The sequence below is a fragment of the Candoia aspera genome, chromosome 3, assembly GCF_035149785.1.
Source record: "Candoia aspera isolate rCanAsp1 chromosome 3, rCanAsp1.hap2, whole genome shotgun sequence".
Lineage (NCBI taxonomy): Eukaryota > Metazoa > Chordata > Lepidosauria > Squamata > Boidae > Candoia > Candoia aspera.
This window is the reverse complement of record NC_086155.1, coordinates 46,596,184-46,609,889: the sequence shown is the minus strand read 5'-3', so window position 1 is coordinate 46,609,889 and position 13,706 is coordinate 46,596,184. Positions and strand designations below refer to the sequence as shown.

General features: G+C 40.0%; 1 protein-coding gene across 3 annotated transcripts in view; it reads right to left on the bottom strand.

Annotated features, from left to right (window-relative positions):
- Positions 1-13,706, bottom strand: part of PLEKHA6 (pleckstrin homology domain containing A6) — a 157,396-nt gene that overhangs the window by 19,623 nt on the left and 124,067 nt on the right. For all 3 annotated transcript variants that reach the window (XM_063297541.1, XM_063297542.1, XM_063297543.1), the window contains 3 exons: positions 11,411-11,522; positions 6,759-6,898; positions 1,268-1,397 (listed from right to left, as the gene is read on the bottom strand). In XM_063297541.1, coding sequence (XP_063153611.1) covers positions 1,268-1,397; positions 6,759-6,898; positions 11,411-11,522 — 382 coding nt within the window. The remainder of the gene's footprint in view (positions 1-1,267; positions 1,398-6,758; positions 6,899-11,410; positions 11,523-13,706) is intronic.

Here is a 13,706-nt window from a genome sequence, read left to right as displayed (position 1 = left end):
ATAGAGAGACAGAGAGACAGAGACAGACAGAGCGATCCATCGATCATCCTTGTGACAGATAACAAAAATCCTTATTTGGGTCCCTTTAGGACTAAAAGCTTTCCCACCATAGCTCAAATATATAGTTTACAATATTTAGGAGACCAAGATATCAATATTGGACAAATAAAACTGAAATGGAAACCAGATTTACTAATGTCTAAAATATTTATACTGCATCTTTTAGATGCCAAAGGTAGCTTATGATAAGTTAATAAATGCAATTCTAAAGGAGGAATTTAACAAATTAAAAAAAATAACTGAGAAATCAAGATCCAGAATTCACAGATGCCAAAAGGCTCATTGAAATAAATGTAAAGACTGACCTCTTATATTGTTAAAAGTTATACAGAATAGGAAGTTTTGATGGGTGCAGCCAAACTGTATCTATTAAAATGATCTCTTCCAAACAACTAAAGAGAGGATTTTCTATTGCATTTGGTTAATTCAAATTACACACTTCCTTGGAAAAGCAGAACAGGAATAAAGGCCTTAGACAGTATCCATGATTCTAGCAGCAACCTTCATTGACAATATCTCAAGATGTTGAATTCCAGAGCTAAGCTACAAAAGCTGCTATTTTACTGGAACCCTAAATAGTCTTCATCCTACAATCCCATTTGCTCAGACCTAAAGGAGCAGGAACTACTTTTTTGCTAAAACCATTTCAGAAGAGCTTTGCTGAATGAGATGAAGCTCACTGGCAAGCCCACAAGCTAGTTAATATGACAATAACCCTCAAGCATCAGTTTTTCCCGTTATGAAAGTCTATGGATAGGTTCACCTATTGCAATCAGGATTTGTTTTACCATTGATTGCTTAATAAGCCAAAATGGATGGATTGTTAGTTAAGGTATAAGACATGGCTTATGAATGACCAGGCTCATACAACATGCTAGGGTTGGCATGTGTGTGAACTCAAGCCTCTTTCTATGTGATGTTGTAAACTGACTTTGTATACTGACATAAGATATTGCTCTGAACAAAGGAATTTGCAGATAAAAGGCTTTGCACATTTTAAAGTATTCCTATGTATAATGGTTTTAAAAACCTATCTTTCCTGAATTTGAGAGATACAAAGTTTGTACCAGTTATCCCCAATCTATGATCTTTTTATGTACCAGACTTCAGTTCCTACCATCCCCAGCTAGCATGGCTTTTGGAGCTGGTGAAGAACATAAAATCAGCAAATGAATGGATTCTCTTAATGCATGCAGTTTATAGGTACCTTTATTGAGTGCCACCTGCTTATCAGCATCTTGGTCCTGCCTTGGCTGCAAGAGACCAGCCTCCACTGTCGAATGTGAGACTGATGCCCGGTGATGGTCCTTCTTGATCTGCTCAAAGCTGGACTTTGACTGTGGGGAAAATATATTTCCTTTGAAAAGTGGCTGGCCTTGTTGAAGAGATCTGCCTAGAGATAGGTGTTACCTTCCTGAACCACACAGATTGAAGACCCAAACGTTGCTTGTTTGTTTTTATTTAAGCAATTTATATGGCCACCCAGCTCATAATTCTGACTGTAGATAGTTAGCATAGAGTTAAAACAGAGAAGAAAAAATAGGCAACAAGAGTAGCACATGAACAAGAATAAGCATATGAAAAGAAGAATCAGAAGCATTGCTGTAGATTTTTTTTCTTCTCCATTCCAAAATAATTCAAACGATCAAGGATCAGTCCACTGAAGAAAAGATGGGGCAGATGCCTACTTCATTAGCATCGTTTTTGTTCAAGTGAAGGTAAAATATCCAGGGAGGCAGGGATTTCTATTCCTAGTGGATTCCCCTAGGAATTAGAAATGTCCAGCTGGATATACATTAGTGAATAAAGCTTATGAGATAAACTGCATGTGCTCTACTTCTATAAATGGAAACTAGAAACCATACCAGAACAGGATATTTGGAGAAATTATATTGTCCTTAATCAGAAAACAAAAATAGCAACTACTTGGAGAAGAGGAATATTCTGCAAAAAAGACTCATTGTCTTGGTTACTCTGCAACCTAAGTTCTTTTTCTTCTGCTTCATTTCAGTATTATTTCTATGACTTATTACAGGGGCTTAGTTGAGGAGTGGAAAAAGACAATATAACTAAAAGTCATAGGGATGAACAGAATGGAAAGGGCTGGCAGAACAGACTTGAGCATTTGCAACCATTATACTTGGCCACTTGCTCCAAAGAATCTTTTGAGCTGGCCATGTTTAGGTTTATCATATTAACTTTGCTTGGGTTCACATAACAATTAACCATGAACAAAATAAAGGCATCAGTGTTTCATTAGCTAGTACTGAATCCCTTGGCCAGTCTTTCTTAACCTGGCATTTATTTGATATATTATGATGCTCTACTCATGCGGAGGATACCAGGTTGAGAAAGGGTGGTCTTTGCTGAAGAAGACCTGAAGTTTCAGTAGAGATCTACAGTAATAGAAAATAGCATTTGACTCACACCTCCTTTGGTTTACTTTGTAGAAATTACTTAATACATTTAGCATCACAGTGGGTAGTCAAAATTACTACTACTAGTTCAGAATAGGTTATTTCTTAAAAACCAATTTTTGTGGGAATGCTTATATTATGATGCTTGAAATACTGGATTTATAAAATCAATTTCAGGGCATAAAGAACCCCAATATCTTAATACTTTTCCATTGGTTTTTTAATGACTTTTCTATTTTCCTTCATTTTTTTAATGACTTATTATATTTTGTTAGGTTTTCCCTAATTTCCCAAATTTTAAGGCTACCCCATCCTTTTGATACACAACTTCTATAGAATTCCACTGGGGAAAGGCAGGAAATTTAAACTGGAATTAGCAGAAGGATTACAGGTTTCTTGCAAATGGCCTCTGATGGTTGCATATGTCAAACCAACTCTTCATACCAATTGAATGAAAGATAATTCCCTTTCACACTGAAATGAACAACCAACTTAGCCACTAACTACAGTATGTGAGCTTCAACATACATGAAATTAACCCTGGAAATTCTGTTAAACTTTACAGACAAAGATCGATCAAAGATTATTTTTAAAATGGAGGAGAGGTTTATTCTGAGAAATGTGCTTTTGTTCATGGTATTATTGTTCTTGATATCATTGCTGATGGACATGTTTTGTATTTCACTCTTCCACTGGACAGAGGGACCAATGAAAGCATAGCAACTTTGATAACTAGTATAAATACAGGTGGCATTTGGACAGAATGCAAAAGTATAATTATGCCATCCAAGCCCAACAAACTGTTTATTTAAACTATGGTTTTGCTTCAAAATCAACTAATTTCAAATCATGAGTTTCAAGATGCCATGGTTAAGATTAAACACAGTTTAGAATTTCAACACAATGCTGCACAATGCTTTGTTTAGTTGGGAACAAAGGATTTTGAACTTTCTGTAGTCGTGCCTCAGCTCACTTTTGCTTCAATAACTTATATTGTGTGACGTCTGAGGCTGGAGGCAGATACTCTATTGTTTTTATACTGCTTGTTGCTTCTGCTTAAGTAAGTTTTGCAGATCTCTGAATGCTTTTAAAAACATGCAAACTCCCTTTTCTGCTGTAAATGTGGGATGGAGGTGTCTCAAAACAGCAAATTCTCTGATAATGTGACTTAATTTCTCTGAATCTCCCTCCTTCCCATTTTGTTTCTAGCCTAGATATCTGTTTTGAAAACCTACTCCTACCTTCTATCTTCATTCATGATTACCAAATCATACAGTATTTACATTCTCAAAAAGGCCAGCTGTTTGCTAAATGACAATTTTCATACCTGGATATAATCTACCTATAGAAAAAGTGCTTCATATGGAACTATCTTTATCCATTATGAGCTTATGGACACAACAGAAATGAGCAAGAAAGATTATTGTTAGACAATGGGCTCCCCCCTCCCCCCTGCTGCCCCATTGCCTGGTGAAGATAGCAAAGGATAGACTATCCCTCTAGATCTCAGACTCCATTTTGATACCTGTCCCCTCTTCGCCTCGCTGCTTTCCTGCCAGGAAGGGGAGTTAGGATATGGCCAGAGACGGCTTTCAGAAGGAAGTGGAGGGATAGTCGGAGGAGATTCCAAGGGCACATATGATTTGGGGAGGGGAGGTCGAGGTGGACCAGGCTCCTGGAGTGGAGAGGAAACCAAGAAGTATTAGGAGTAAGAGCAAAGACTGTGAGAATGGGAAGGAAAAGAGAATTAGTGAGACAAAGAAATGCACAGGGACAGATGTTAAACCCAGGATAGGCATCTGCATCTGAGCACCAAAAATAAGGAGTAAAAATGAACAGCCTTTTTCCTTGGTGAACAATCCAGAGAATACTACTGTTAGCTTGGTATCACTTGGTAAATTATATGCATAATATGATGAAGACTTAAATTTCACTTGCTTTGAAAACATCTGCCAGTTCAAAATATGCATCCCCCTCGAGACACATTTTTCAAAATACAAATATTATATGATCTCAGCACGATCTGCTGCTTCGCCTCACAATGCAAAATAGTATCTGAAGGCATGGCTGATGTAGACTTAAAAGACCTGTTGGTGATTCATTAACACTGAGGTCACAGGTTTTAGCAAGCAACATAGAAAGTGATGCTCCATACATCTATAGGGACAGAACATGAGTGGAGCTAGGGTTGATGGTTGTTTTAGGGCAGGAATTTGATTTTGATGACAGAATAGCTCAACAGGATGCTTCCCTTTAACCTAGACATTTCATCAAAACCATTTGGCCTGTCTTGATGTATCTATCTTTCTGATTCAATGGAAGGGACATAGTCCATCAATTTCTGCATAACCTTTTATTGGCAAGGAAAAAAGCTGTCTGACACTCCTCATCTTTTGGCTCAGTCCAATGACTTAATTTTCATTTTTTTGATGGGTATACACGAACTTGCTACCTTATAAGCAGGATGCAAAATTAATATCATACATTATCATGCAACTAATACCATACAACTAAGTCATCCCAGACTTTTAGGGTACTGAAGCATTCATTGCCAAGATATTTAAGGGACTTTTTAAAATGGAGATCAGTTGAATTTGCACCATTTATTTGGCCTGAATTCTTTTACTGGGTGCTTCGTCTGATAGGATTTCTATTTCCCAAACAACCTCTAGATGGCACCTCCTGTGAGATTGTTCCATAGGACTGTCACTCTCCTGAGAGGCTGACAATCCTGTCAGAGAAACAGAAGATGGATATATCTATATCAAATAACACGCCCCCACAAAATTCTGCCTGAGGGTTCAGAATAGCCAATTTGAAATACAAAACAGAGGCACCCATACAGACAGCTCTCCATTCTACTATGCCTCTGGATCTTTCTTTGCTTTCTCCCCACTGAAGCCAATGACACCCATGAATCATGTTAGTCCAGAGAAAGAGCCTCTTCTCTCTTCCAACCCCCTTTCACCTTGTGTGTGCCTGTATATGTGCATTTGCATATCTCACACAATCTCCCTAATTTATTATTTCCCTAGCATGTGCACACAAACAAACCCACACCCACACCAAATACTTCAATTTTTCAATGAAAAAAAGGCCAGCCAAAGCCAGCTCCTCTTCTCTTCCATAGCCAAAGACAAAATGGGTCGAGAGGTGCCGTGCCCAGCAACTGGATAGGGAGGGATGTTTCCACAGCAAACCCTTCAAGCCAACTAGAACTGTCCCCACCTCTATCATGGCTCATCCCTGAGGTGCCCGAGATTTTCAGGGAGAAGAAGGAAAACCCTACTTCCAAACTGAAACACAGCTCAAGACTGCTTCAGCGGCAGACTGGTGATGAGATGGAGGCAAGGTCATGAAGACGTGGCCCTCACAAATGGTTGGGAAAGCACCTACGTGCTTCAACCAGCAGGTTGTGAGGATGAGTCCTTAGACTGTGCTCTCAACAGAGGTGCAAATCAGAAGGGACCAATTTTTTTTAACTCAGGTGCGACTCAGATGCATCATTAGTTTTTTGCCAACTGCACAAGCAAAAAGAAAGAAGGGACAGGAAGCCTTGCTTTGTGGGAAACCATCTGTTCATTATTAGTTTAATTGCTAATTGCAAAACCTTCTTATAAAAGTAAAATTGAATAGAACAAAGAAAGAGACTATTTTCTATAATGATCAGCCTCTGGTCTATTTAATTGCAGTTGTTGGAAAATGTTAAAAAACAAACGAAAATAAATAAATAAACAAGCAAGCTCAATTGCATACAGAGTTTTGCAGGTAAACTGGTGCACAAAGTACCAGCTACCAGTAATCTATTCTTTACATTTACAGTCCTTGTGCTGATTACTGCTAGGGTTACTGCATAGAATCTGTAATCGTGGCAAACTACTGTTAGATCAGTACACCAGAGGTAGGTCTACCTCCTTATCTTACAGTAGGACGCCCTTCCTTTATCATCTTGGCTACTGCATATCTTAGTCTGGCACTGGTATTGCCACAAGAAGCAAACTCTAGAGGTTTTCAAGGGTTTGAAGCCAATTTCACAATCTTTAACTGGCTGGCTCTCTGAAATTATTCAAGAGTCGTAAGCCAATAATGTAATGCTTAGATCTAAACTGTGGACATTTGGGGGGGGAGGGGGGATTAGTCCAGCCCATCCAAGTCAAAAGAAGGTCTAGATCTCCACCTACTGATGGAATAATAACCTATAAAACTCTTTAGAGACCATCCTCCATCTGTTTCCATTTTCCAGCATCTTCAGCCATTCTTATTGATGAGAGATTTGCTCACCTCGTTGCCGCCTTGCTTGGTAGGGGAGCTCTGGGATCCAGACACAAGAGAGAAAGGGCTCAGGGGGCTTGTGAGGCTAGCTGAGCTCAAAGGACTGGCTGGGCTGTTGGAACTGTAGGTTCCTGATGGACCAAGGGTCACTGCAAGGAAGGGGAACAGATAGTAGAGCATTAATGAATTGCAGGAAAGGGACATCTAATGATGAATTGGAGATAACTGGAATGTATGGAGTAGAACAGAGAACCTTTTCTGTTAAAAGGAGAAAGAGGCCTTTTAGAAAAAGTTATGAGGCTCAATATACTCACATATAGGAAATATGGAAAGCATGTAAGACATTATTTTCCATTGTCTAAAGCAGTGTTTCTCAACCTCAACTGCTTTAAGATGTGTGGACTTCAACTCCCAGAATTCTGGCTGAAGATGAAGTCCACACATCTTAAAGTAGCTGAGGTTGAGAAACACTGGTCTAAAGCATCTAACTCTGGTTCAAATATTCCCTGGTAGCCACTTTTTTCTTTTGTTGTCCCCTTACATTGCCTTCATCTCATCCTTGACCTATATTCCCAAAGGTTTTAAGTCATCCTTAAAGGTAGTTTGCCCTATTAGGCAGTCAACAAACTGCAGCAGTTTTATCAAGGATACAATCTGATGCACTTCACCAACCATATTGTCAATGGTGCCACCAGGTGACACTTTGGGGGTGGGGGTGGGATTAGTCTGGCACATATTGACAACTTTAGATTGGTACAGGCATGCCCCTCCACCCTGGTTCTGAGCATTGTCCACCAGGACCATTCTGCCTGGGCAGTGAAAGAGTTCAGTTCTTCCAGTTCTTTCAAACAAGGCTCTTCCTTGTACGTGCCAGGTCTCTGAGCCAATAAATCAGCCTAAATAACAGCTGACTAGGGGTGGATGAAGGGGGCTGCAGAGTGAGATGGCTTCTTCATGGAACAATTCCCCCACTGGGCCACTCTTTTCTTATAGGGGTTGCCTTCGAACATGGGTTTAGCACTCTACCAGAAAAGTACTAAATCCCAACTCAAAAGCAGCTTGAACAACTGACAGATGGGGTGAAGTGGCAGAGAATGAATTGGCTCATGCAATCCCCCTAGAAGCCTATCAGCTATTGTTTGTACTGCTTTTGGACACAGATTTAGTGCTTTTTGATGGAAGAGTGCTAAGCTGGTGTTCAAGAGCAGTCTGACAGGAATGATGGATTGTGCCATGAAGCAGCAACAGAGAGAGAAAGAAAGGTCACACAACCTCCAACCCCTACTCTCAGCCTCTCAGCTATTCAGGCTGATTCAGATCCCTTCACCTACAACCTCTTACCACCTAGGTTTGGTGAAATGCCAAGTGAAAAGAGGACTAATTATCACAGAAGGTTAAACCTTACAGTCTAGTCATATGTTAAAAACCATTGCCAACCAGAGTTGTCCTTCTGCAAGTCAGAACAGAGGCATTGGGGACTAGCAATGAGGGCAGCAAGCTCTATGCTGATTTCGAATACACAGATGAGAAGAAAGTACTTTAACTGATGAATGTAGAGAAGGCTGTGGGCAAAATGACCCCTGGATGATCCCCCACCTCTACTCCTCCTCCTACTGCTTCCATCTTTTAGGTACTCCCCCCACCCCCAATACACAGTGTCTTTCTTGTTATTTCTTCCACCCTCTAGAAATAAAGAAGGTCAGAACAGGATCTCTACTGTTTGTTTCAAAGGCATATATAGCTTTGAATATGTAGACTCTTGGGCTGTAGGACCTTTAATTTGAACCCATTAATTTAATCCTGGTACCACCATTGCAACCATTCTAAAAATAAAACTACGCTTGATTAATTCTATTTGTTATGGATTGGTACATTTGGTTGATCACAGAAGAGGCCAATTCTATTGGCTAGCTACCTAACTTATTTAGTCATTTATTTATGAGGCTTCTATGCTGCTCCACTCCAAACAGCTCTGAGCAGCACAGATAGGGAACTGCTGCCCTGCACTCATGCAGCATCAGGGCTGGAAACCAGAACTTTTCAGCTACAGCTGAAAAACACTGATTGCATGCAGGGCATTAAGGTAAAAGCAGATACTCAGGTTTGAAATAATTATATCAGCATCACCATTTAGTAGATTGCCATTAGTTCTGTGAGATGGAAGTCGTGGGGTGGGGTGGGGTGGGGTGGGGAGGGGAGGGGAGGGGAGGAATCTTAAAGCCTCAGACACTTGTTCATAAAAGAGAAGGGCATACACAACTCAATCTAAAATGCTTTGTATGGTGACTTCCTTTCTAAGTAGATAAGAGACAGATGGAAAACGTTCAGAGAAGGATATTCAAATGGATTAGGGGCCTTCCCTTTAAGAATATGACTAATGCATTCAGAGTTTTTTAGTTTTAAAAAGAAGCAGCTTGGGGTAGGGGAGGACAAAGCTTATAAAATTATGCCTAGCATGAAAATAATGAATAGTGAGAAATAAGACTCAAATGCCATTTGACATGCACTCAGTTCAGGACTGACAACAAAAAATAGCTTCTTCACTCAGCACATGTTTAACTGATGGAATATATTGCCACAAGATGTAATTATAGCTGCTGCAAAGTAGCTGCAAAGCAGCTGGTTTAAAAGTTTAGACACATGTATGAAGGATAAGACTATCAGTGGTTTTAGGTGCACTACTTAAACAGAAATGGCATAAGAAAAATAAAAGGATTAAGACAGGCAGTTTTAGAGGAGTATCAGAGCAGTTATAAAAAGTATTGCTACCAACAGAAATTGCTGTGTAGCAAATAGGAAGCAGATAGCTTTCAGTTACAGAACTGAACCTTCTATTACATTTTTAATATAAGCCATAGACTGTTCTGGCTGGGCATTATAGGAATTGAATATTAGAGTCCAAAATATTTGGATATTAAAGATTGAAGAATGCTTGTTGAACTGAGATACTCAAAATCACTGTGCAGGGATTAACTTTTCTGCAACAAGTTAAAAACACTATTGAACTCAAGGGCCATTTCAATTGACTCGTTTGGGCACTAGAAATAGGTGAAATGAGCAATATAATTGAAAAGGCATTTTCTGAAATCCACTGTTCTTTCTCTGAGGACTACAGAGTTTGTAGGATCTTCAGGAACTGTTTGTAATTTCTAGTTTAGGCTGTTGTGGGCATGCCACCTCCTCTGTTGTCTCTAGACACTGTCTTCCAACACCATTCTGCTTGGGTAGTGGGAGAGTCTGGTTCTTTCAAACCAGGTTCTCTCCCTGTAATCTGCCAGACTTGGAGAACTGGTTTGGAATTCTGGAACCAGGCTTACAAGTACTGGTGGTGGGGAGGAGGTGGTACATGGTGAAGAGAGAGAGTACAACTCTCCCTGCACCTGTTAGGTGTTGCTCATACAGCCTTTGAACAAAGGTTTAGCACTCTTCCGGACTAGTGCTAAACCCTATCCAAAAGGAGCCCAACAACCATATGATCTCACTTTGAACTTACACAAAACAAGTCAGCCAAACCAAGGTAAGTTTTGACAGATGGTTAAACCTCTAGTCTAGCTATCTGTCAAAATTCAACTCTTCCTTCAGCCCCAGATCCACCGCATAACAAGCAGAGTGACAGGTGCATGTTTTCCTGCCAGCCAGTGACATTTGATGAGAGGGGAAGAAAACAAAGGCTGAGGACCCAACTAATCCTGGACTTAATGTGCCCTGTGCACCTTGCATCATTTGGAGCATTGTGTCTGTGTGCAATGGTATGTGGAAAAGACCTTGGGAGAATGGGCTAAGAAACGCTGCCTAGGGAACTGTCAGATAAGAGACAGCATACCCTGCAGCTAGGTAGTGGGCAGGGCAAGAAGCTCAGAAGGGACCCTCTCTAGTTTCTCAGGCTGTAAAGGAGACGGCAGGAGATCTGTACTTTCAGACTTGCAAGATTCTGCTAATGTAGCCTTACAATAAAGTAGAATTAGCTCATCTAGTTGTGTTTCCTGTCTGGTCTAGCTGGGAAGCCTGACACTGTGGCAGGTTAGGTATTGCCAGAGGGGGCAGAAAATGTTATGCTGGTTTATTTGTTTGTTTGTTTGTTTGTTTTTCAAATTTCTATCACTGCCCATCTCTCCTGAAAAGGGGACTCTGGTATAGTTTTTGCCCACTCAAGAACTGGTCAATAGCACTTTGATTTGGCTGTAAAGTAATGCTCCCAGGATGCAGCATGAAAGTGCAACAAATGGTAATTCTATATTGATTGCAACAGCAACCAAAAGAATCTGGTGAGCATTTCAGGTAACAAATAATGGATGTTCATTTTACAAAAGCAATGGGAGATAGTTAGATATTAATTAATTAATTAATTAATTAATTAATTTTATTTTTATCCTGCCTTTATTATTTTTATAAATAATTCAAGGCAGCCAACATACCTAATACTCCTTCCTCCTCCTATTTTCCCCACAACAACAACCCTGTGAGGTGAGTTGGGCTGAGAGAGAGTGACTGGCCCAAGGTCATCCAGCCGGCTTTCAGGCCTAAGGCGGGACTAGAACTCACAGTCTCCTGGTGTCTAGCCCAGCATCTTAACCACTAGACCAAATTTAGCATGGTATCAGCACCTCCCAGGTTAAGGAGTAAAAATCCAGAACTTTCTGAATAAAAGAAGTTGCACTTACCTCTGTGTTTTGCAGTGTCTGTGCCCCGAGAGGGGTTGTTCTTTTTGAGCCCCTCCATCACATCCTGGATCCGCCAGATCTCTTTCTGGATTTGCCTGTTGAGCATTTCATTCTGAAAGAGTCAAGGTAGAGGAACAAGTCCACATTTAATTAAGCTAAGCAGTAATGTTGGTACTTAATTTCCTATACCTAGTTGTTGGGCAGGGGGAGGGGTAATTTTAGGCTACCATGAGTATAGTATTAGGTCAGTTGTGATTTGTATACTTCTTTCCTTATGTCCACCACCAGGCTATCACTCCATACCTGACAACTGCTTTAATGTAAAGTAGATAAAGTAGACCAACAAACAAAAATAAATATGACCAAGGACATAGATTCCATGCCCATTTTGGCACCCCCCCAGCACACATTTTGGCACCCCCCAGTGCTCATTTTGGTGCCCCCCCAGCGCAGCGCCTGGGGCACATGCCCCCCGCCCAGTTGTGGCCCTGCATTTTTCTATAAAATGTTTTAGGAAGGAAGGAGAGACAACTACTTGACAACTACTTATGTTGACCCAGGGTTTGTGTACCAATGTCCCATCATCTGTTGCTCTCCAGGCAGTGACTTCAGAATTCCCTAGGCTGTGAAGTAGTGGAGTTTGGTCCCAAGGTTGAATTGCAACTGCATCATCAAAAGTATCCACACCCTAATGGAATGATTTATAGAAATAATGTGATTTTGGTTTAATATAGAGTAAGGGATTGATTATGGAAAATTGTTGTATATCCTTGCTGTTAAAAGTCAGAAGTCACCTCTTTTTGTAATTTTGAAAAAAAATATCTCTTGTATTTCCACACTTTTTTAGATTTTTCTTTTTTCTTTTTCTTTGTAGTTTTTTTGTTTTTCTGTAGCTTCTATCTTTGCTTGAAACCTAATAAAATTCTTACCAAAAAAAAGTATCCACACTGTGTTCTTGGTTATGTTTCTCTTTATTACAGATTTCCTGAACTTGAGTAACATCCATATGACTAGGGATTTCCGGGAATTGAAGTCCACATATCTGGAGGATCCTAAGTTGGGGAAATCTACTTCTATAAATGCCCTTTTCCCTTGGCTTATCTACATCTGCAGTTAGAATTCTGCAGCAGAAAAAGTACCTTGTAGGGAGGGGAATTTCAGCAGAAAATGTAAGCAATCTCTTCCTTTGTCCTTTCTCCAACAAAATTACCCCCTTCAAAGATGCTTTTTAATAAAATATACTGAAGATTTGTTATAGCCATGTATTCTGTGGATGAGTCTTCATAAAAGCACGAGGAGGAATGATTGCAAAGGGCAGACACAGAATGAAAAGAAAAAAATGGAAGTCAAGGGAAGAAAAGCTATGTGTTAAGAAGAATGGATGAGAGATTGAGGTATAGATGTGCAATGAGAGAAAAGAGTACAGAGCAGCAGAGGAGAGGGCTGGGAAAAGTTGTTTCCTTCCTTTGTAAAAAGATGAAATAATTATGTTACAAATGTGACCACAAAAATACTTTTCCACAATTAACGTGGCGATATATCTCTGCTGAATTAATGAAAAATAAATAAAAGTAATTATCTAAATTATTTGAGTTGTGCATCCCTGCCCAGTCCCGGAGTGATCTTTCTTGTAGACTAAGCCCATGTTCTCCTGAGGACACTTGGCTTCATCAGCTCTTGGCAATTAAGCCTCTAGAGGTTTTGAAGTTTCTGATCAGTCTATGTAATCCCCAAGTAAAAAAAAGTACAGTGTCTCACGTGAGATTGTTAATGTAGAAATCAGTGGGTGTGCGAACCTGATTTAATCAGCCTCCAGACTGTAGACAAGTCTTGTTTCTAAGTTGGCAGAGTGCTCCAAGAGCTAACTTCCTACGGGCAGAAATGTATGGAGTAGATGCAATGCAGACAATACTCTGCATTCTGATTGCTACAATTGTGGCTACATTCATAAAAGCAACTGCAATTCTGGTGACAGTGTGTTTCTATATAGTTCTGATTCACCGCCTGATATTTTATTACGGTTCTCCAAGAAACGTTGTGACCAGAATCACTGGGATGGAGAAAAAAAGCAGCTGGAACCCCTACATCAGTGCACAGTACTTTAGAAATCAGAAGCTTGGATCCTGAAAACCATTCAATTGCCTTATGTGTCATATTTTCCTATAAACATGGTTAGCATATGAATTATGTTACCTGTCAGAATCCATGATCAAATGATTGATGAATTGTTTGACCATGTTCATCTGCCATGATGAGTCAACATGTGTCAAGAACCAGTGGGGAGGGGGAAACATCA